Source organism: Sebastes fasciatus, chromosome 21, assembly GCF_043250625.1.
Source record: "Sebastes fasciatus isolate fSebFas1 chromosome 21, fSebFas1.pri, whole genome shotgun sequence".
Taxonomy (NCBI): domain Eukaryota; kingdom Metazoa; phylum Chordata; class Actinopteri; order Perciformes; family Sebastidae; genus Sebastes; species Sebastes fasciatus.
In genome coordinates this window covers 4,708,208-4,733,051 of record NC_133815.1, presented here as the reverse complement: position 1 = coordinate 4,733,051, position 24,844 = coordinate 4,708,208, and the positions used below count along the sequence as shown (strand labels likewise).

The 24,844-nt window shown below is 41.8% G+C and overlaps 1 protein-coding gene across 3 annotated transcripts in view; it reads left to right on the top strand.

Moving 5' to 3' along the window:
• The window catches only part of LOC141759794 (A-type potassium channel modulatory protein DPP6-like), a 247,028-nt gene that overhangs the window by 18,411 nt on the left and 203,773 nt on the right, over positions 1 to 24,844 (top strand). The window contains exon 1 of one of the 3 annotated variants that reach the window (XM_074622186.1): positions 6,496 to 6,885. The exons of the other annotated variants lie outside the window; for them this stretch is intronic. Coding sequence (XP_074478287.1) covers positions 6,835 to 6,885 — 51 coding nt within the window. The 5' untranslated portion in view covers positions 6,496 to 6,834. Of the gene's footprint in view, positions 1 to 6,495; positions 6,886 to 24,844 lie in introns of those variants that run through there. 3 annotated transcript variants of the gene reach the window in all.

Below are 24,844 nucleotides of genomic sequence, written 5' to 3'. Positions count from 1 at the left end.
TTAGAAATAAAAACTCTGTGACCACAGGCCGGTTCAACCTGAAATGGATCAGTTATTCGGGAGCTTTCTCGAACTTCCTGACAAACCATGATTTTTTTTTCTAAACATAACCAAGTAGTTTTATTGCGTTTTTTGTTTTGTTTCAATTTACAACGTTAACCATGTGTTTAAAACTGTGACCGTAATCCAGGAGAAAATATGTTTCCCTCGAAATGAGAGTGCAGTTTAGTTGTGTGGGAAAGAGAGACAGGGTAACAGGGAACAGTGTTTCTTTCATGGACCAGATTGACTCTCTGTTGTATTCAATCAGGGACCGAGTATAAAAACTGATGAAATTATGTATCACTTTTTTAAAAGTCAAAATAAAGTTAGTACTAACTTATGCATGCATGAATGCATTGATTTTGCTTTCCCGCACTTTCACTTCGCACTCGTGTTCACATCCTTTCGGAGCCGCTCGAGTGTGAGTTGTGAAGCCGAAGCCAGCTGCTGTGCTGTGGGAACTCATCATCCGTCCCTGAGCGGAGCAGAGCAGGTTAAAGTGATGAATCTGATCCAAGTTCCTGACAAACGCCTGCTGTTCAAGGCAACTGTTCCATTAATATTCAGATGTGCTTACTGGCTCCGTCATGGGGTGGAGGGAAGCAAAAGTCCCCCCTAAGTTGGGAAAATAATTACGGTAACTTTTCTGTCTGGAGAAGGGACGGCCTGCGAGGTGAGACGGCAGTTTACGATTTACTGTGTCACATTTTATAGAGTATTAAAGTCAGAACTGCAGAATTTAAAGGATCTGAGCGCTTTTCAGGGTTCAGTATTTGCATAAAAGCTCGACTAAAACTGCTTTTCTATAGGCGAAGTAAAAAGTCGTATAGCATCAAACACAATCTTCAAACCAAACACCACCTCAGTTCAGTTCATGATCTCTCCGGCTCTGTATGTGGCAGTGAAGCCGCTAATAGACCCCCTGCATCGAGGCTGTGAGATTAATGTGCACTTTACACGCCTGCGCGCCATTTTTTTCAGCTCCTGAATTCATTAGAGATGGTAACGATCAGTCGTCCTGACAGTCCGGGGCGGGGAAGGTCAGCAGAAACCCTCTTATCTAGATTATGGAGCTCCCCACCAGCGGAGACGTGCGCCCAGCATTTTTTGTTTTTAGAGAAATTCAGAGAAAGATGTTTGAGATGCAAATCAGCGTGTGTAGTGAAATAGTCGCTTCCTGCTGCTCGGTAATGGTTACATCTTCGGCTATTTCCGATTTGCATTTACCACTCTTAACCTGTAGCTCACAGCTTGAACTCAAAAGCACTTTGACCAGGATTATCTGCTGTACAGCAGACACTGCAGCTGCTTTTCTTGCTATTTTCTTGAAACAACAGAATTCAGTTAAAGAAAGGATTTAGTGGCAGTCAGTTTCCTAGATTCAATTTAGCCTGACGGTGCTATTGCTTACAGTAATTTCATTCCCCTTTGAAACAAGTCCGGCGTCTCATTGAAACAGCAAAAGACAATAGTGACAGACAGCGGCGTAGAGGATATCGTGGTATCAAGTAATTAAGTTGATAATGAATCCATCGATTGGCCCTGCGAAGGTCTCGGTTCAGTTTATTGTGTTGGATGACCGCCGTCACCAGAATGAGGCTTGTTCTCTGGACTCACTCCACCGAGGATCCAGGCCAATCAATCCTGGATTTGGACACGTTTTAATCACTTTTGTCTAAAAGGCTTCCCTGCTCGTCAGAGAGTCTTGGTTTGGAACGCACCCAGTCCCTTAAACCACCACAGTAAATCCTCACAAACACTCAGTCAGACTGTAGATACTCTACACACACAGTGATACTTGTCTAAGGAGTCTTGCTTCTGCAATTTAACATGTTTGTGGCTCAATCTAGATTTGTTCTTCTTGACATAATGCAAAAACAGACTATTTGTTGATGTTCAGAGCTGTTCTGTGCATACTATTGAGCTGATGTCTGACTCTTTTATGCAGGAGAATGCCGGTGACAGATCCTGGTGATGTGTTTAGACATTACCTCTTAACAGCCACCAGAGAGCACATAGTTTAACTGAATGGATCCAAGCAGAATGGATAGACTGAGTCATGCTCCACCAAGTTACTTCTGTTTTGTAATTAGGTGATAAGAATTTTTGCAGTAGACGTATAGAAACAGTGACACTTTGATTTATATCACACACTGTCTTGTCTGATTACCTGTGTCCTGCCATGGCATTTTATCTATATGTGGGGTAACCCTTCAAGTTGCATATGGAAGCTCAATACTTAATATCTGTCATTCAATATGAATCCTATTTTTTAAAGAACACATTACGAACAAGAACAATATTATGCTGTCACTTTTTGCTTTTTATGTTTCAAACACTGACAGGAAGAGGAAGGGATTGTTTCAAATTCTGCCAGGATGTAATATTGTATTGTTTTATGTAATGGTATTCAAACCACTAAATATATTCACCTTACCAGAGAGCCACATTTATCATAGAATTACGTCCATATTGGATTATTCAGCACCTCACGATTTATGTCCAATTCCAACGTTCAGTTGTAGAAAGTAGTGAGCAAAGCAGAGAGTAAAGGTGTGGAAGTTGTGTATCACCCAAAGACTGTATGTGGGCGTAGTTACCCTGACATCACCCATTGGTTTGTGGACTGCTGTTTTGAGTTTGGCATGAGATGGGACCATAATCTACTAAATGAACATCATGCTGCATTGAAGAAGACTTGAAACTAGCGAGATTGAGACTATAAACTCATGTTTACAATGTTTACTGAGGTAATAAATCAAGTGAGAAGTAGGCTCATTTTCTCATAGACTTCTATACAATCAGACTTCTTTTTGCAACCAGAGGAGTCGCCCCCTGCTGGCTGTTAGAAAGAATGCAAGTTTAAGGCACTTCAGCGTTGGCTTCATTTATCTGAACCGGAGGTAGCCCACTGGTCCCAGACCTGCATGGAACTTTTGCCTTTTTAAAACTGTAATCATGATCTTTCCTGTGTTTAAGTTGCCATGAACTTTCCTTCACAGTTACCACACTGCAGTTGCCATGTATAAATATAGTAGAAATGTTGTCAGTGTAGGTAATCGTAATCCTTGTCTGGTGATACAGTTAAAACAAAAAAAATGGGATTTAGATATACATACTTACAAAATACTCTTCATTGTATTGGTTTCTGTGTGTATTCACTTGTTTGCAGTTGTTGTTGTTAAGTGCTTGTGTGTTGTGACAACGCAATGATAGAGATTCCACCGTCTATGTCACTCAGCGGCTCACTTCTGCCAGCCCTTTATTGTGCGTCGCCATATTGAAGCCGGGCAGCAGCTGTCCACACTCCAGCAGCTCCTCTCTCCCCTGCAGAGCTCCCATGCAGCTCGCTAGCTTTGGCTGCAGTCCGCTCTGACAGTCAGCTGCCTGTTTTTTTTTGTGGAGCTTTACGCCGCAGTAGCACTTACCCATCCCTGGCCAGCCATTTTCTCAACACCCGGCAGCTGCCGCCTGCTTCTGCGCGGCCAACATTGTCGTTACAGATGTCCTTGGCCGCCACGCCTGTATGTGATGGATTCCAACTTGGCCCGTTGTGCCTAGTAGGGGAATAAACTACACGGCGGATTCAATATTGCATGTGTAGAGGCCGGGCTTGCGGGGTCGAGGGGAGTTTATGTGTCATGTTTGTTCCATAAACCCTGATTAAATGTGGCGCCAACAGCAACGCTGACACAGGAGTCATATGTCGTGAGTTGAAAACGATGTGTCATGAAGGTTATCCTTTAAGCACGCCTTTGACAGAAGAACTACACGGAAAGAAAATCCGTTAAAAATTCCTGGCACGGTAATGAAGCAGCGCAGCCAGCTACCTATCTTTGCAGCTGCTGCGTTCTCCCTCTGTCAGCAGTCCAGCTGGAGTCGAGGGAGCCCGATGCCCCCATTAGGTTGTTTTGACAGCCTTATCCACAGTAATTAATACCAGGCACTTTTAAATGAGATTTATGTGAGACATGCTGTTTGCACTTCCCAGTTGGGGGGAACCTTCTCGCAGCGAACTGCTGCTGCGAGTTTAGGACACTCAGCTGCCTGGCTGCATCATCAGAGTACAGGTTTTTTTTTTTTATGCAGTACAGTAAACACTGAAGATGTGCTCTCAGACTGATATTGATTTATAAAGCTTGAGAGAGAGTGAGAACTAAGGCAGCCTTCATCTTCAACGCTGATGATACAGAGGGCTCGGCCGTAAGTGGGTGGTCTGTTTTAGCTATAAATAGTAAATATTAAAAGTAAAAGGAATATTTGAGGTAAGAAAAAAGTAAAATATTGCACATCCACATCTCAACTGTCAATGCATGGACGTCTACATTAGTTCCCCTTCATGTGTGTCTCTTGTGTGATTTGTTATTGATGTTAATAATGGAAATCAATAAGCTTTTACCTGGGGACCTAATGAGCCTCATGTGGTGTTCATTATGATTCATTAGCTGTATTATAGATGGATAAGAGGACATTTGCACCCACTTTGCAATGTTTTTTTTTTTTTTCGAAAAACAAGATCAGAACCAGTCAGTAATGGACTATTATATGCACTGGTGTAGTATGCGTCCTGTTAGGATTTTGTTTTGAAAGAAATGGAAAAATTTCAAGATTTATTTTTTCTCTTTTAACAATTGGGCTTAATTAACTAATGCAAAAACCCTGTCTCCCACAAAATTATCGCCCACCAGTCGTGGACTTTCTTGCTTGTTATAACCGTTATTATTCAATAACATTTTTATTCAATGGATTTTTATTCACGGTCGCTCGATATACTACGTTACTCGCTGCGGCTGTCCGCAGGCTTACAAATGTATTTCTGAGACGTAAAAGACGGACGTAATCCGGGACAATATGTTTCCTTCCAAACGTAACTGAGAATGCAATTTAGTTGTATTGGAACGTAATTTTTAGGAGACAGGGTTGCTAATGTACTGCTTGCTCTAAACTGTTGGTTCCGAACTTTTTGGCTAGTGATGCCCTTAAATGACATACTGTGTGCTTGCAACCCCTCGTAACCAGTTACATCTTTTCTATGGTTTGTGAAATTGAGAGCGACATCTTTGTTCTTTTTACATTTCCTTTTAAACTTTTGTCCATACACCCACTGACATACGAAAAACTAAATAGGTTGACAGAGTAGCAAATAGTTGTCCATGCATGCCCAGATGAGCTGTATCTCCAGTGCCCATAGGCACCATGGCAGAAATACCTATACAGGCTGGAATTGTCCAATGTCACAGTCCAGGGATGTACAATGAGTACTGATTTATAGTATTGTAGAACTGATTTAAAAGGTAGTTTAACTACACTGTACCTGAAGCCAAACTCAAGAGGGGCACAAACATCAACATACACTACCTGGTTGCAGCCGAGTCAATTCACTTTCTCATTTAATCACTAACGGGACCGCAAATCTTAACAACTTTCGAGTAGGAGTGCTCCAAATACAGACAAAAAATCACATAATCGAGCCACTTCTTAAAACAAGGAGGGGAGTTACATTTCCTTTCTCTCAAAATGACCCTCTCAACTCTAACCATACCGAACATGAAAGCCTGCTCGGTCTCTAAAACAGCAATTACACAGTCTGGGTCCATTTGTTTCTATTGGCAGATATTTAATATAATATTAAGTATGTTTTTTCTTTAGTGTATGATCACCTGAAAATAGGAATCGTTGTGTTTTTCGTTACCTCAGAATGAAGCGTTTATATCTACATGAGGAGCGGGTCCTCTCTCTATGTTGCACCGCCATGTTGCACCGCCATGTTTCTACAGTAGCCCAGAACGGACAAACCAAGCTCTGTTAACTTCTCCTGCTTGGGCCGGAGTCGATAACATTACTCGCTCCCGTCACCGTCGCTCTCTCTCTCTCTCTTGCTTCACCACTCACTTCCCACGTACACACACACTCTAAGCACTCTACTCTTACAACAACTGGCTCTAGAGAGGGCCGTTGGCACACGCCAAACATTTTAATCTGCGACCTCACCGCTAGATACCGCCAGATCTATAAACAGATAATTATGTGTAGCAGAAGACGTTTCATTTTTCTTTTCCTCCTGTCCTGTAGTATCACCTGAAGACCCCTCAGATTTATTTTGTACCCAGCCCCATGTTGGGAACCAATTGTGTAGACCTTTCAGCAAGTTGGAAATTGGAAAAGTTTGATTATGTTTGCAGACTGCTTGGCCATGAGGACAGCAGACAAGAGTGAAAAGTTTTTTGTGGGAGAGCTGCCTTTGAATAAAGGACACAGGAGTTTCTAAAAGAATCCAAACATAATTTACAGTAAGCATCCTGGAGCATAATGGATTTTCTCCCTTCAATCATGACCTTTAAGATTTTTATATTCACCGCGCATAAAAGTGCATCGTCCATCATATTGTAAGTGATAGCTCGCAGCAGCAGCAGCAAGCTGGACAACACGCAGACTGACAGCTCCCCAGAGACGAATAGGAAAGAGGGATTTCTCTGAAATTAACAGAAAAAGGAGCATCTAATGCGCATCTTCCTTCAGAGTGGTCCTTAAACCAGCCAAACTTCTCTCAATCTATTTCCTCCCTTTTATCGTTTTGTATGCACGGAACAGAGAACTCCACATCTTGCACCGAGGAGAGCTCATGCACGTTGTTTTCCCTTTTTTTTTTTTTGAATCAATCCGTTCGGTTGTAAGCCCACCCACTTATGAACTGGCTCGCTACCTACTGTAAGGGGTCTGGCTGACTGGGAGCAGAAGCTGTCCAAAAGTCTGCACGGTTGAGTCTTTCTGGAGCCGATCGGAGCTGCAAACATGAAGGAAAAGAATCTGATTGAGACTGCAAAGATGCAGGGCAACATGATGGTAAGGGAGGGCTGTTTGCACGTTTTGCATGACGCCGATGAAATGATTTCATTCCCTTTACATCTAACTATCCCGTTTGCGTTTAAACGCGCGCTTTGACGCACCACCGAGCCGTGTGGGAATTAGCGCATTTGGTGTTTTACGCTTCTGTTTTTCAACCCTCTGAGGTGCTTTCTGATAGTTCACGCCCTTTTTTCATTTCACGTGTGCATCCCTGCTTGCAAGTAGAGTCAGATCCGATGAGGATGTGAATCAGAGTTAAAGGAGTTGGAAAGTTTGGTGCCTTTTTTTTATGGGGTGGATCATAAATGACTGCTGCGTTTGCCTCGTTTGCCTCGTGAAGCTGTTGAGGGCAGAGGTAACCTTTTGCCCAAAGGAGGGTCCCATTAATATTTTACTGCATCTAAAGCTGCGAGGTGCAGGATATATATTACCCTGCTGTCCTCCTACTGGCAGCTGCAGGCATCTATATGGATGTATGAGTGGAGAGAATGCCAAATGTCCTCCTGTGGGACTCTTTCAGATGTGACTTTTGATTCCTCTAAATGTGTGATATTATAGTTAATTGTGCATTAAGACATTATTTCTGCTGATGGTGTCTCAACATGACCGGCTCACTGATTTTCTGATCAGACCCAACTTTGTTCCATGGGCAGTTTAGTTTTAATGCTAATTTCTCCATTTGCCCCACGATTGCTTTATTTATAGCTGAATAAGCCGTGCTCTGCACACACTCAAGGCCATTTTGGAAGATGTGGGCCACAGCTGTGTGGAGTCAGGCTTTTCTAAATGGTTCCTCCACTGAAGACGGTCTTTTTCCTCCCCGTGGCCTTATTTTGTGCGGAGATGTGCGGAGTGTGTTTATCTATTTTATCCCCGCATAATGAAAAGTAAACACGGGTGTTTATCGTGAGGATTTTGGCCAATTTCCAAAACGGAGAGTCACTTGTGCTGAGTGAGATATAAAGTGATTATTTTCATTCCAGTTGGTAGTTAATGCAGCAGTCCTGTTTCCACTTGACTAAATTGGGAATATCTGGCCTGAATCTGGAGCCTGAAGCAGTCGGTGTAAACATATCTGATGATGTGATATTCATCAGAAAGAAAGGACATTGAGGTGTTGATGGAACCTCTCGGGGCTCTTCAAAGTTAGTTACCACTCTTCCATCTTGATCCTCATAATGTACCATCACCTCTGTTTAATCAAATCTTTTCCCTCCCAGCTTAAGGTGACAGTGAGATAACAGGTTGACAAAGGCGACAACCAACACACCTCATTCTTTCTTCAAGAAATAGTTGTACATTTTGGCAAATATCCATATTTGCTTTCTTGCCGATGAGAAGATCGACACCAATCACTTATCCGTCTTTTAAATTTGAAGCTACAGCCAGGATACAGTGTACCTTAGTTTAGCACAAAGACTGGAAACGGAGGGAAACAGCTCTGATTCCTTAAAGGTGCAATGTGTAATGTTTGCCCACCTGCTCCCAACAAATAGGGGGCAGCATTTCACCTCTACTACTTGGTCCTTACAATCTAAATTTACAGTCATCAATAAAGGTAACTACTAACTAACAGCAGGACAAGAATACGCAAAATTCAGCCAAACTGCTGAAACTCTGAGAAGCCGGTCAAAATAACACTGCTATCTTATAATCGCCACGAGTGGCGTCTGTGTTTCTTTAATGGATTAAATCAAAAGTGGCAGAAACGAGAAAGCGACTTCGTTTTTTGTCCTCCCCGCCAGCAGGAGGCCGACCCGCTGGGAGGAGAGCATGTGGCAGCCCCGGAGATGGACTGAATTCAGCCAACACAAACCCCAGCGCTGGGTGTCTCAGTGGGCCGGTGGAGCGCTGGGTCTAACCTGTGTAACGACAGCAACAGAAAGTTTGCTGATCTGACGGGGATCCGGGGCAGTCCCTCAGGATCAGACACACAGTGCTGGGGTTTGCACCGCTGGCTGAATTCGAGCTAACTGAAGGTCCGTCTCGTGGAGAACCGCCCACTCTCCTCCCAGGAAAGTAGTCTCCTGGCGGCGGAGAGGACGAAACGAAAACACAAGTCGTTGTCACGTTTCTGCCACTTTGAATTTAATCCCCAAAAATCAAAATTTACATGGACCCCTTACCTTCAACATGATTGACAAGCCCTCTGTGCAGCTCTACTTCTCCGTCCTCTCATGTTGGACTGGATGCTACAGTGACTCACTATTGCCTCTCCCAGAAAAAGTAGTATTACAAGACAGGACGGGCCGGGGCTAGCTGGTTAGCATGCTCATTACAGTAGATATCTCTGCTACACAATACATGGACGTCTTTGACATAACGTCAACACTCTATCCTCTTCACATTCTGTTGATAATGTTCATTTTTTGAATGTTTTAAACTAAAATTCTAGCCAGATCTTACACAGTGCACCTTTTTAAAGTTGTGGATGAGACCTATAAATGATCCAAATATTTGCCTATACAGGTTAATGGATGTGAACTTGATCACTTTTATTGTATTCTTGTGTAAATGAATCTCCTCTGAAGAGTTCACAAAGGTTGACCACTAACTGCCAGTAATTTTTTTCCTGAATGTCCAATCCCTGCGGGACATTTTCCAAGCTATTCAGTTTCTTAACACACCTTGTGTTCATATAGCAGTTGTGGACAGGTGGAGTTCAGGAAGCAACAAGAAAGCACATAAGGGTATTCCCCAAAATATCAAACTTAACATATTGCAAAGCTAACAGAAACCAAACGTCATTCAAAGTACTCCTTAATAGACCATGCATTCTTCTGAAAATAGAAACAAAATTAGGATTTTCCAACCAGCTTCCCTCAGTTGGAGCAACAATCCTGCAGGAGAGCAGTGGAAATGCACCTGCTGTAAAATACTTCCATACTGGCTTCATCTCTGAGAGCAGTCTGCTGCCAGACTCTTGACATTTGTTGATCCATGTTGGCCTCCTCAGTGAGACACATGTTTAATCCACAACTGAACCAGGCCTCATTGTACTGTAGCTCTTTAAGGTTTTCTAGACGGAAAGAAGCAAACAATTCTACCTTTTTAATTTTGTTCATTTGGATATTGATTGTTTGCCTTATTGATGTATTCATCTACCTGCGCTCCCAAATTCCCAGTTTGATTTATTCACTCAATTAGCTTTAAAAGTATTCAACCCGTAGGGTGGAATTTAGCAGGTGGCAACGTGGAGAAGTACACGACGGCAAAGCAGCGTGACGGGTTTATTGCACCAAGTGATTGCTTCCTGCACAATAAAGCCCGTACTCATGGGACGGAGACTTACTGTAGTGCCTCAGCGGGAAGTCCTCTCAGTAAAGGGGGAGAGATGTGCACAGCCTGATTTGTGACCACCTAACAAGACGGTTGGACATTGTTGTCGCCCGTTGGGGATTCGGAGGAACAGGTAATGCTTGGAAGCGGATACCAAAACACCCCCAAGGTGTTTTGTCTGCGCAGGAAATTGCTGCTAGTCTGCATTCAGACGCCTAAGGGGTAATGACAGCAAAGATGTTACCAGGGGATACATAGGCTATTATCTCATCCCTTCACTTGCAGTTCAGCGTGGGGAGCCCTCTACGCTTGATGTCTTCTGCAGCAAAATGTATGAGCTTCTGGCATAAGTGTGAGAGCATCCTGAGACGGCTCCGACGCTTGTTCTCCAGCTCTTTCACTGTCTAATTGTTCTCTGACATGGTGAACATACCCCTTCAAGGGCACAGACGGCGTGTTGTTGAACAACTAATGATTTGTTTCTCTGGGCTGAAATGAAAAAAAAGAAATATATATATTACGGTGTGAGAGATTTATCTCTGCAAAAGAGGAGAGGCTTTCAAAAGACTACCCAGGACGGGTCCTGTTGTCATGGTTATTATATTTGAGACTGTTTTGAGTTTCAAGTTTGAGTAAACACTGGCGCTCCTCCAGCGAGGGCTTCCATTGTCTCATTAACTTCAAAGTGTGTGTGGCTGCATGATGCAAAGATTCAATTTAAGCCGCCGCGACTTAAGAAGTATTATAAGGTCACTGTTGGGATTTTTTTTTTACTATACTTTTGAATATTGTGGGTGTCACAGTTCTCCAAATCCATGAATCGATTTGACTTTTGATTAAAACATTTTTTTTTTCCAGCACTGACGGCTATGCCATTGTTAGATTATGGAGCCTTGATTCATACAAATCAACAGATGTTGTTTTGATGCCCTCTTTGCTGTCATTTACATTTTCAAATTCTTCTTTAAAAAGATGGGCTATATGGTATCAAGCGTGATATTTCTTTGGAATGTACCACACCATATGTTTTAATATATAATAACAGTAACTTATTTCACGAATCAATTGGAAACAAACAGTTAAACAGCATGGAGATTAATCTGAAGGGTTGTAAGATGGAAAGGATAGGACAAATCATATTTCTGTCACACAAAATTATGTTTTTTTCAGACCTCCCTCCAATGTTTCTAGTTTTCTACTGAATTATTGGACAATTTACTTCTTCGAGCCTCTAAAAATGAGTGAAAAATATCACTTTCATTTTCACAATTTTGGTTGAGACTGACCATAAACTGTAAATATACCTATACAACCAACCAAATCTTAATGCTTTTTAAAAATCTATGCAAAATACACATTCTTGGCAGTTAATTTTGATACTCAAATCGAGAATATGGCAAATTATTATTAAAAAAATATGCATAAAATAATCACATTTATGTTCACCAATCACAAACGAGATGGTGAAAAACCTAGAACCAAGTGCTGTCCTCATATGTTGAACAGGTTGATATTTTAAAGATGATTCCATGAGACAACGGCGATAAGCTCTGTGTACAAACTGTCACCTTTATTGAACATCAGCCTTATTTGCTGCCCGTTCTGTTTTCCCCAGAGCACAGACTGGAAGCAGATGTGTACCTGTTTACATACTGGAGAATGCTTCTGTTTTTGTACCTCAAACAGCTGTGTGGTGTATTACCACTGCGTGTGCGCCTTCAGGCTGATGAGTGCGTTTTGATGGAGGGCCACCCTGCATGATTCGCTGCTCCACACCGCACAGTTAATGCCTTTTCAATACAAACTTCGTGGCCGCGGGCCAACTTGTAGGTGTTGTGTCAATAGCTCACTTCACTTGTTTTCTTGCCCGGCCATTTCCAACCACGTGAAGAAGAAGTAAAATCACAGCGCTGTTTGTCCACCTCCGCATGCATGCTGCTTTATTGATTACTTTGCAATGCCTGCTGCACCCTGCGCCATGATTTCCAGACATCTGGTATCTGTGCACCTGTTAGCGTCTGTCTTGTAGTGAGTGAGTCAGCATTGTAGCTCTTTTGACATCGTTGGTGCTGCGTTCTGAGACTTTCAGAAATATCAAACAGGGTCTGAAATAAGGTGTTAGACGGATAGTAAAAGCTCTGTGATGGAAAAGGAAAGCTATACAGGACTGCAAATAAGTATTATTTTCATTACCCAATAATTTATAGACCATTTTTTCATTAATGGATTAATGGATTAGTCTTTAATAAGGATGTTACGATACCAGAAATTTAGTGAAATTTCACGATTCTTGATACCAATTTGATACCACAATAAAAAGCAAAAGTAAAACAATAAAGCCCATATATTTCAACATACACTTATTTATTACTGTTTGCTTACTGTTTTTTGTTAGGAAGTTAAACAGGTCATAATTCCCTCTCTTTTATCTATTTTATATTAAGTTATTATTATTATTATTATTATTATTTCTCACCAAAAACAAGATTTTACAAGATTATATTTGAACACATCATGATAACGTTAGAATTTAACTTTGGCCAATACCTATTTTAACTGAATATAGTGCATGAATGCATCATAATGTAAATCAATGGTACCTCCCGTGTTGAAGTTGGCAGGACGAGAGCTAGTTGACGTTAGCGGTTAGCTGCCGGTAAGCAGCACAGTCCTGCATTGAGCTAACATCTTACGTTAACTTGTTCTAGTCCTGCCGATTTAAACGCAGATTGGTTGTTCGCATGTAGCATTGTCAGGGAAAAAAATCGTGTGCGTCCGCTGTACGCGTCAATAGTGAGTTTAATGCACATTTTCTATCGTCCCCGGGACAATTGGACGCCGTTAGTCTGGAGCCCTGAACCCTGGTACCTACGGTACTGTAGAAAAACGAGTACAGGAATTTGGGCATCGACTTGGTACCAAAGTATGGGTTCTCATGACATCACTAGTCTTTAAAATGTCAGACATTTGTGAGAAATATCCATTACCAGTCTCACCAGTTTCATCAGTGCTTGTTTTGTCAGACCAACTGTCAAAAGAGAAATTCGTAGTCGACTAACACTCATAAGCTTTTGTCGACTAATCGATTAGTTGATTTAATCGACAGATCTGTAAAACTCCACAAAGAATCACACAAAAGCACCACTTTAAATCTTGTGTTTACCACAGATGTGCTCATACGTTACTTAGAAATAAGTCATTCAGTATGAAAAAAAATATACTAATCGACTTAAGAAATCTTAGTCGACTAAGACCAAAACAACCGATTAGTCGATTAGTAAAGCTGAAACGATTAACGGTTATCCATCAATCGATTATCTAAATGTTTGCCAGTTAATTTGCAACAGATGTTTTCAGCACCATCTGTGTATAGAGCCTTAATTGCAAAGTGAGCACTCTTATTTTGAAATTTGTCTCCGTGGATACTTGTGGGATATTTATGTACTTGATTGGGGTCAGCCTTTTGCAAAATCAGAAATTCGGGCAGCCGGGACTGAGGGACTTGATTTATAGTGACCTTTATTGGGGCCACAGTTATTCAGCGATGTCGGCTCTCGACAGCAGCATTTCATTAGGCCCACTGGAATCCATCATACTGAGTGTTTCCCCTTTGGCTACATTTGTTTGTCGAGCAATCAAGCGAGGCTGGCAGATGGCTGGAGTTATCAGCTTTTGCAGCATAGGATCTGAAATCATATGACAAGGGTAGTTAGTTGGATTTTATTCCGTCCCATGTGGACTCATCTAGTCTCCCTAAAAACAGCCTCTTGTTGTTTTCCATTAGTCACCTGTTTTGTCCATCTGCTCGTGAGCTGAATAGGAGTTAAAAAAGAGCACAAAATGACTGTAATTGGGCGTTGATGGAGCGGCTGATCAATACCAGTAATTTAAGGATCACTTTGTCTGACGTTGACGTTTCTAACTTTCAAAACTCACTTTGGAGTCTGTTCATGCTGCTTTCACTGTGACCTGAGTAGCAATGAGGGCCGAACAACATATTCAACACAGTTAGCTCTTAAACCGAGGAAAGCGATGCCAAAAAAAGTTTTGGCTCAAATCATCTATCTTAAACATTTCTAATTTTGAAAGTGTGATTTTATTATTTGAGGCAATTACCACCCTTCTTGCTGAGAGTTAGAGGAGAAGATTGATACCACTCTCAGACATGAGAGCGGTATTGATTTACTCATCTAACTCTCTGCAAGAAAACAAATAAGCTAACTTTCCCAAAACTATTCCTTTTAAAGGAGCAGTATGTAGGATATGGCGGCATCTAGTGGTGAGGTTACAGATTGCAACCAACTGAAACTTCTCCCGTGTGCCGAGCGTGTAGGAGAACTACGGTGGCCAGTGTGAAAACACAAATGACCCTATCTAGAGCCAGTGTCTGAGCTACTGTTCACTTAGAAAGAGCCGTTTATATCTACATAGGGAGCGGTAGCCGGCCGTCATGTTGTAGCCCAGAACAGACAAACCAAACGCTGGTCTAGATAGGGACATTTTCACATTTTTTTGTCGGCCATCGTAGTTCTCCTACACGCTTGGCACACGGGAGAAATTTCAGTTGGTTGCAATCTGCAACCTCACTACTAGATGTTGCAAATCCTACACACTGCACCTTTAATGCCACTGTTATTGTATCCTTAGCTGTCCATGTAACTAAACTAGCTTCTGAGGAGTTCACAAAGGGTGACCACCGTCTCCCAGTGATATTTCTATGAATATCTGTTCCCCTCAGTTCATTTTCCAAGCTATTCAGTGTCTAAATACACCTCATGTTGATGCTGCGCTCTGCACAGGTGGTTACGACTACCCCTCTTAACCACATTATTGATGTATTAAAGTATTTACTTTTCAAATTTTATTGTGAACAATTATTATTCAATTAAAGGCAAATTATTTTTTACTATATTTGCTCTTCAAGGCAGGATGAAACACGAGCAAATAGTAGTAAAATCATTTTGTTATTTAGGGTTTCAAGTGTGAGCCTTAGTCTGACATGATGGTCTGTATCCGTTGCTTTTACACCGTGCCAGAGAAAACAATGAGTATTATTTTGGCATGAAAACGCAGCCGTTCATGGACACTGAAGATCAAAATAACTGTTATTGGCAATCAAACCCATATTGGTAGAAACCCAGTACACTGCACTTATTTTTATTGTTGCGCCATTCATTTTATTCACACCACAGAGATAATTGAATTTTTAAACCTGTTACAGTGGCATCACACTGTGTGCTGCGTCTTGTTTTTACCGCCTCTTGCATGGAAATGTCCCACATAAAATCCTTGAGTTATTCAGAAGGCTTTTCTTTTTTCCCCTCCTTGTGCGTACAGTATCTGCAGTCGTCTCTGTCTGTTGCACCCTCTCCCCGGCCCCGAGCAATCAATCACCACTTAGCTAGGCTGCACCATGCTGAGTGCTCCAGCGAAATAATGAGTATACAGTGGCTGAATATTTCATACACCCCGCCCCATCCATCCCTACATTGTTTGCATGCTTGAGATTGAGGACCCGTGCTAGTTAAGGTCTGATTGCCGCGATGTTCGTCTTTTATGAGGAGACGCAGTAATTGGGCTTGCTCAAGTAGTCGTGTTGATTTCTTTCTTCTCTGTTTTTTATGTGTAGTTATTCATCATAGTGAAGCTGAGACAGTGCCTGTGCGTTCACTGAACAATATGCAGTATATGAGTTGCAGGTACTCTTTTCATGAAGTATATTGATGAGGCGAATCCAGGTAAAAGCCATTATCCTATTTTAAAAGGGGGGTAGGACATAAAGTCTCAGAGGAAGTAGTATTTTAAAGCAGTCATTCCCAAAGACTGGAGATTTTATTCGAGTCGCCAGATAAGTTTGCAGAATTTCTTCCATCGTCTTTAGATTTATATCTGCAGTACACCTTTGAGCCACATAAGGGATCCTGAATGTTTGTTTTGTTCTGATATTTGTAGCCTACTTATAATATTTAATCTATTTGAAAGGGTAGCGTTCACAAGAGCCTGTTAATTCCACCTAAACGCATTTATTTGATCTCATTCATAAAGTATTTAACATGTGTATATGTTTTCAATATCCCATGCATAAAACGAAGTTGTGATTTATCAAACGTATCTTTTCGAAATGGCTGGTTTGCCTATATTCAAGATAATATGAGGCGATCAGGGATGTTCATTTACGCTCAGATGTGCTCGACTCACAATTTATAGATGAGGCCTATTGTGAATTGGATCACAATGGTTTGCCATTTTTAAAAAGTGGGTCCCCATTGACCATTTTCCTAAAAATTCCATTGGGCTTTAGATATTTTTTTATCTCCAAAGTAGCCAGTGGTTTCGAAATACTTTACTACAGTATGAAAAGCAATTATCCCTTCAATGCCAGCCCACAATTTCTCCTCTATATCTGCGATCTGTCAGGCTAGTGATGGATATTTTTCCTTAAGACAAAGGTACTTTCATGTAGTCCGTCCAATTAGATGATTGACATCCCACATAAACTATTAAATGGGCTGCCATTGGTCTTTCAAACTGGAAAAAAAAAAAGACAGACTGAGCTCATAAAATGTAATCTGGCTTTGTGAAGCAAGAAATTAACTCGCAGACAAGTCCAACTTTTAGTATTTGACGTTTTTTGATCACAGAACAATGAGACGGCCTACCTGAAGGAAGTAGAGGACCTGACCTGCTGGTGTCAGGACAATAACTGACTACTGAAAGTCAGCAAGACTAATGAGCTGAAAGTACACTTTGGGAAGAAGCAGGGAAGGAGCTATGCCCCCCCCTTAAAATCGACGTGTCCTCGGTGGAGTGGGTGGACAGTTTCAGAGCCTGACCTGGGCGCTGCATACTGACTCAGCGGTGAGAAAGGCAAGGCAGAGACTGTTTCACCTCAGACACTCTTGCATCACCGAGGACAGTTTCCAAAATATTGAAGGTGATGTCGAGGTTACCTTTGACAAGAGGGAGGAATGATGGTAAGAAGGGCTGTCAGGACACTCTTAGAAGTACTGGCATTTAAAAGTAGGGACCACCTTGAAATATGCACCAAAGATACACAACTAAAAGTCCTGCATAAAAAAAAAACTTTCTCAAGTAAAAATATGTTGCAAAATGTAAACGTTGTATTAGTCTGCATTCTTGTTAACTAGGTGTTCCTAATGAACTGGACTGTGAGTGTATTCCTTAAAATAATTGATAAAAGGATATGATGTTATTTATGTTGACTGTCAGATATGTGATATCAGTCTTCTTTTCCACCAGCAGCTGGACTGGTGTTTCATGTGATGCATTGTGGGATACACTTGACTCTGAATACGTCTCTGAAGTGTGCTGAGAAGTGCACAACAAGTGCGGGTGAAGTGTACTCTACGCTGGCATGTTGATCAGACATGGTGCTCACTTTCTTACTACCTGGTGGTGTCTGAATGTGCACCAACATGCTCAAGACCTCTAGTATGGGTATTGGCTGGGTCGTAAAGTGATTAAGTACAATTTGATAGGGCACACGTTCAATTATTAAGTGTAAACGAAATATAGACATGAGAAGAAAATGCAGGTTGTTTAAAATATAATAATAATAATGTCCATAAACAGTCCAGGAAACGGGCTAAGTTTCGTTGGCGGTCTTGAGGGCTGTCCACCACCTCCTCCAGACTGCCTCCATATGCAAGCCGTCCTTGATCGTTCTCACGAGCAGATTAACCTCATGCAAAGTGAGGTGGACGACCTGGCGGCTTATAAGAGAGAATCCCTGAAGGGGAGCTTTTGCCAGAGGATACTCAGTGGCAACCTGAGAACGAGCAGGCTGGCGGAGCTTCTGGAGATCAGGGAGAGAGAGCTCAAAGAAGAACACAAAGAGAGCCAAGGGACCATCAAAAAGTATGAGTCAGAAATCTCCCTCCTAAAGAAAAATCTCCTGTTCCCATAGGAGAGGATGGATGCCGGCCGGCACTTGTGCGAGCAGGAGTGTGAAGACATGGCAGCGAGGTGTGAGGCCGATAAACAACAGGTCTCAGACCAAAACCTCCAGGCGTTGATGGCGACGTTCGAGAGCCAGAAGCTTGCGATTGACTTCAAGAAGAAACTGAAGCAGGTGGAGAAACAGATCAATGAGAGGGACGGTCTTATCTTTGATCTCATGAAGGAGAGGGATGATATCTCTCAGAGGCTTGCTGAGCTCTCAGACCAGCTAAGGAGCAAAATGTCTGAACTCATGGCCGAGAAACAACAACGCTGGCAGACAGAAGTAAAAGAGATGGAGGTAGAGAAGAGGAGACAAGGAGACAAGGAGGAGAAGGCTGAGATGAAATAGAGAGAAAAGGAGGAGAAGAAGAAGAAGAAGGGTATTTTTAGCTGGATGCACAAGAACAAGAAGTGTGACGGCGACAGAAAGGTGGAGGAGGCGCTAAGTTGTTCAGCTCAGGTTGGACCACGCTAGCTCCGACTTCCTCCCCCTTCACCTCTCCACCCGCCCCTCCCTCCTTCGTCTCCCTCACCACCTCCGATCCACCCTTCCTCCATTCTCCCCTTCACTCTTCCTCCATCTACCTCACCTCCTCACCCTTCCTCCATTCTCCCCTCCAACCTTTCTACCCTCTAATCCCATAACTTCGGGACGACACAGTGGCTCAGTGATTATCACTGCAGCCTCACGGAGACACCTCCACCCGTCTGTGTGTGGAGTTTGTGTGTTCTCCCTGTGTCTTTGTGGGTTTCTCCTGGTACTCAGGTGTCCTCCCACAATCCAAAAACATTCACCATATTAAAAAATAATACAAAAAATTAAAATTTGCGTTTGCCTCTCATGATATAGAGTATAAAAAATAGTGTATGTCATGGTATCTATGAAGTAGAAGTACTGGTATCTGTCTGTCATGGTTGATTTGAAGTAGAAGTACTGGTATCTGTCTGTTATGGTTGCTATGAAGTAGAAGTACTGGTATCTGTCATCACTGCCTTGTTAACCTGGAGAGGGGACTCTTTGTTCTAAACAACAACGGTGGTTCCTGAAGAGGTTAGCGTAGCTGCAATAGCATCAGTTATATCACAACTGGAGAGTATTTCTTCATTGAAAGAAGAGCAAAGAATGGCACTGAAGGCTTTTCTCCATGGAAAACATGTTTTCGCTCTTCCCCTGACTGGCTTCGGCAAGAGTTTGATCGGCAGATGGCTCATCCAATCACCTGCCAAGTATGTTTTGAAAGAGCCTGCTCTTTTTCCAAACAGTTTCCAATGACGGCTTATCAGATGGTTCTGTGTGAGAAACCATATGGAGGGTCAGGTTAGTGTTTCAACAGAAATGTGGGCTTTTTCTTTTGGGCATGCATCTCCACCCTAGTTTTGGAAACGGTCGGCTAGTTTGTTTGTGTGTTTTTAACACACAGAGCTGATCTTAAACAGGCAAGAGGCAGTCTGTCGCAAACTCCCAATCGAGACGTGTATTCAGAATGCGCTGTACACATGCCCAAAGTATGCTCTTAAAACCAGAATAGTATTGGCATATTCCACACGTCTTAATCGGAAAATGCCACATTTGGATTGAAGCCTATTCAGACATATCCTAACAGAACATGCTGTTAACATGACCCGTATCAAATTCAGAATATTGTCATATTCTGAATAATAGTGTAATATTAGTGTGCGTGTAAACGTAGTCGATGATATTCTGCAGGAAGAGTGCAGGTTTTCCTTCTCACAGCTGCATTGCTGCATAACCTTGTCAAAAAGTAAAGGTGAAGAAACGTTCAGTGTGATGGATTACCCATCTCAAGCAAGTTTCAAATCTATGAGTTGATTTTCTTATACTGCCCTGTAATTAATGGAAAGTGCCTGCAAGAGAGAAAATTAATCTAAAAGCATATGTTATACTTTCGGAAAGTGGACAGCAATAACTGTGCGCAATTTGTATTTAATGGGGTAAAACATCCCGAACCACCAGTACGGTCCCTTAAGCTTGAGCACAGTTGAGATATGGATTGTGGAAAAAGGTGCTGCGACTCTAAATCAGTGAGGATTTAGCTGATTATTTAGTGCTTTCAGGCTGGTGCAGTGACGTCCGGCTTTGGTTTTGAACAGGAGCTGTTCAGACAGGGATCTGGACGAACAGACGTCACATAACAAATGGACAGGGTTGCAATTAGCTGCTAATTTTTGTGGTCTGTTGTGTAACGCCAGTTGTAGTGTATGTATTGGAGAATTGAACATAAACACAGCCTCTGTTTCTCTTACTGTAATTATCTCGAACCATAGTGACAAGGAGGGGTTGCGAGATAATGAAAACAAAAGATGAAGGCCTCTCTCCTCTCATGAAGACCTGTTTCCTCCCCCTGCAGAGGAACTCTGTGTTTGTGCTCCGCATTAATGATGATTTCTCTCAGTAACTCTCGTTAGGACTCTGACATGATAAGCTGGTTTCCACCACTTATTCATGGCATTGAGTGTAATTGCATTTCACAGGCAGGCTGTGTGCAGAATGAGCAAGCGGACGACTCAATTTGTCTGAAATTGCTACATCACTACAGTGTTTACCGCCTTGTTTACGTGTGTATGTATAGATATATACTGTAGATACATGTGATCTGTGCTTTAATGCAACAATAGTGGAACAAGGTAAACACGAGGTGAACGATAGAGAGAGAGGCAGATACGAGTGAGGCCGACTGACAGACAGAGGGGCAGATGGAGAGAGGAAAAAAAAAGGTGCAATGCCAATTTTTTGACTTTCAAATTGGACCACACAGTCCAACATAACGAGGGAGTTTGGAAACCTATTAAAAACTAAGCTGAAGAAAACAATCCTGCCATAATTCTGCCAAGATTAGCCGCATTCTGTCAGACTGGGCAAGTAAACATCTCTCTCGCTCGGACCCTGAATAGAATCTATAGCTGCAAAAAAGGTAGCAGAACCGGCCCAGCTTGTAAGTTGGAAATGAAAAATCATCCTGCCATGAATTTTGCGCGTGGAAATCTTCCAGCTGGAATGTGACGTTAACCTTCATATGGCATTTAAGTTTGATCCTTTTTGCCTAACTTTGCTCAAACTCTGCTCTTTCATTCGGGGCTTCCGGTATCGATTACTTAAACTGTCGTTAAAATCTGTCACGATTCATTATTTGTCTCAAAGTAGTGAAAGGTCAAGTCTTCAAATGTCTTGTTTTGTCCATTCAGCAGCCCGAAACCTGAATATATTTAGTTCACAATGATATAAAACAGAGAAAGGCAGCAGATCCTCACATTGGAGAAGTGTAAACCTGCAAGTCGACCAGGCATGTTCACTTGAAAAATGACTTAAATTATTAGTTGATTATTGATTAATTTCTGCTCATTAAATAGCTCAAGATTAATGTTGTACATTAGTGGATGATGTGACATTCATTTTTCCTGATTCTAAAATGAGCCACAGCAACATCCACTCAGAAAGGAAACATGTTATCTTTTTATATTGAAATAGTAAAATAAGCGAAGACAGCTTGAGAATCTTAATCCGTTTGACAATAACATGTCTGATGTGAACGTATTGCACCTTTTTAGGGATTCAAATAATGATTATTTTCATTGTCGATTAATCTATCGGATAATTTTCTCGATTAATAGATTAGTTGTTTGGTCGATAAAATGGTAAAAAATGTTGATCAGTGTTTTCCAAAGCCCAAGATGACGTCCTCAAATGTCTCAAAGATATCCAGTTTACTGTTATAGAGGAGTGGGGCTGTGTATTGGCAATAATCTGGCGATACGATACGTATCATTATACTGGGGTAACGGTTCAATATATTGCGATATATAGCGATATTGTAAGCAAAGGTGATATATTGTGAATTTTTTTCAAATCCAATTTTAGGAAAACTGTCATAGTATAAGACTGTTTAGGGACCGAAGTATGCAGAAATATTCAAATGCACCATTTTTGAATAGGCGAAAATAAAACATTTATATTACGTGCAAAAAAAGTGCATGTTTTTTGCCCCAAACTGCATGTGATTATCATAAAGTGGGCATGTCTTTAAAGTGGAGACTCGTGGGTACCCATAGAACCCATTTTCATTCACATATCTAGAAGTCAGAGGTCAAGGGACACATTTGAAAATGGCCATGCCAGTTACTCCTCGCCAAACTTTTGCGTAACTTTTGGAGCGTTATTCAGAAAATATTCACATTTAACAAGCTGGAATTGGAGAATTTTTACTTTTTTCTTAAATAATTACTCCAACCGATTAATCAATTATCAAAATAGTTGGCGATTAATTTAATACTTGACGGCTAATTGATTAAACCTTGCAGCTCTACATATTTTTAAACCTTACTGTGACATGTACCAGATTAAAAAGATCCAAGGCTTTGCTCTGAAGTGGAGGTTGTGTTATGTGCTTTGCTGCTGTAGGAGTGTCTGTTGTAAAAGCTTTACGATCAGCCTCTAGGACCATTTTCTCTCCGCCTATTGCCATCAGGCGATCTGTGATTAATCTGTGCCATTTGATTCCTGGCAGAGGAAGTTGGGGGAACTGCCGGCTAGAATTCTGGGTAATGATGTACAACTCAGTCTCTCAGGGAGGGCTTTGTGCATGGCCATACACAGGGAATTCAATTAGCCTTTTTTTCCCTAGTTTTTTTCTAGTGCGCTCTCAGAGTCTTGTCCATCTTGTAAGTAAGCAGCTTCTGTTGCAGCCGTGACATCAGACAGATGCCCGGCCTCCCTGTTCTGAGCTGTTGTTGTACTCCCTGTTGTGTGGCAGGGGTGCCATGGGCACTTCCCCGGTTAGAGTCGCCGTCTAATGAGATCATTAAAGCTAGCCAGACAGAAAATGAAAAAGCACCTGTTGTAGAGGGCAATGTTGTGTATTCCCTGAACATTAGGATAATATTACCTCACAGTGCATTGGGAGAACGCTCCGCACTGCTAAATTAACTTTTGTGCATCCACGCTTTTTGTGTAGCCAATATATTATTAATTATGATATGGATGTTAGGGATTCATTTGAATTAATTGGAGGACTCTTGAATGCCTCAAGGATTGCCATTTTCTCTACACAATAGATGGAAACACTGAGGGCACAAACATGCCATGCATATTTTATTTCTTTCAAACTCTGGAGAATTATAGTTTTATTTCTTCAACAGGAAAATCTTCCAAGTGAGCTGTGATGTGTGTTCATTAAGAGAGAGAACACAATCCCAAAACAACAACAGTAAAAGACCTCAAAACGCAGCGTTTTATGGGTGTAAGCAGACAGACGTTTTGCATCTGACAGCATGCAGTTACTCATGCTCGCAAAGGCTGGAGTAAGGAAACAAAGCGAGGGAGTCAACATGAGGTGAAATGCCTCCTCAATGTAGGCATATACTTTTCTCTCCAGATTTATTATGACTCCCTCCTGCTGCCAGAGTCTGTAACTTTGCAGGGTTGAGAGGTTATCAAAACTCTGGCACGTAAAGCTGCTACAGTGAGGCTGTGCAACTTTGGTTTACAAGGTCTCCTTGATTTACTGTATTTCAGAAAGCTCTACCGTAAATGAAAATAACACATTTTCTGTAAGCAGATTTAACACCAAGTTTTTTAACTGATGAAATGTGGATATAAGGGGCTGTAATAAATACCTTTTAGCTGCATTGCTCAGGGCTGGGAGGATTTTCCCGATTCAATACTATCAAGGTACTTTGGTGCCGATTCGATATGTGTTGCGATTCAATATTGCGATTTTTGCTAACTTTTTTAACACTAGACCATGGGAAAAAGTTGAATGATACACTTATAGGGACTTTTACTTTGGAAAATATCTAAATGAATACAGTAAGAATAAAAAAAAAAAAAAGAAGTTGTTGCGTCGACCAATTTGACCACGGAGATGAGAGTGGCGGCTGGCTTGACCGCATGTTACCGCACTGCGATAATGTTTCCTGTCTATGACAGAGTTATTATGCAGCTTCAGCCGTGATGTCTAGCTCTGCTTTTCCTGCAATGTGTGAAACCCAAAGTGTTTCTATACTTTACTGTATGTGTAGTGTTTACCACTTTGGATTTAACATGTGAGGGTGCAGGTCGTATCCACGCAGACCCTCCTCTGTTTTCGACTTTTTCGTTTTGGCTCGCGGCGGCCGGCAGTTGTTTGTTTTGGTTGACGGATACGGAACGGTTATGACGTCACGTTACTCAGACTACAACAATAAAAGCGGTAACTTCCTTCTACTTTCACATAGACTCAAATGAAGCAAATATATCGATTCTGGCATTAAGAAATCAATTTCAAAATCGAAAAAAAAAAAAATCCCGTCCGTAATTGCTCATAGTATGTGAGCAAGTGATATACAGTAGTAACAGTTGCTACACACCCACTTAAAACAGTTGAAATATGACATGTCTGCTCAGCTACAATAGTCTAGCGTGTATACTGTATATTACACAGAGCCCCAGTGAACCTCTACCAAACACACGCTGGTGAGTCTCACACAGGCAGCTCAGTGAGGCTGAATTAATGGATTACAGTAGCATCCTGGGCTCATTCGCCAGTCCCCACTGATTGGGCAGATGCTCACTGGCAGGTATCCACCCCGGCAGTGCAGTACTGGCCTAGCGGCACACTGGTGCATCTTTACACACACTCATACATATACACTTAGACGCATTAATACAGGTCGTATAGAGCAAGAGGGGAGATTTACAGTGGCTGCATTATGCCTGGGC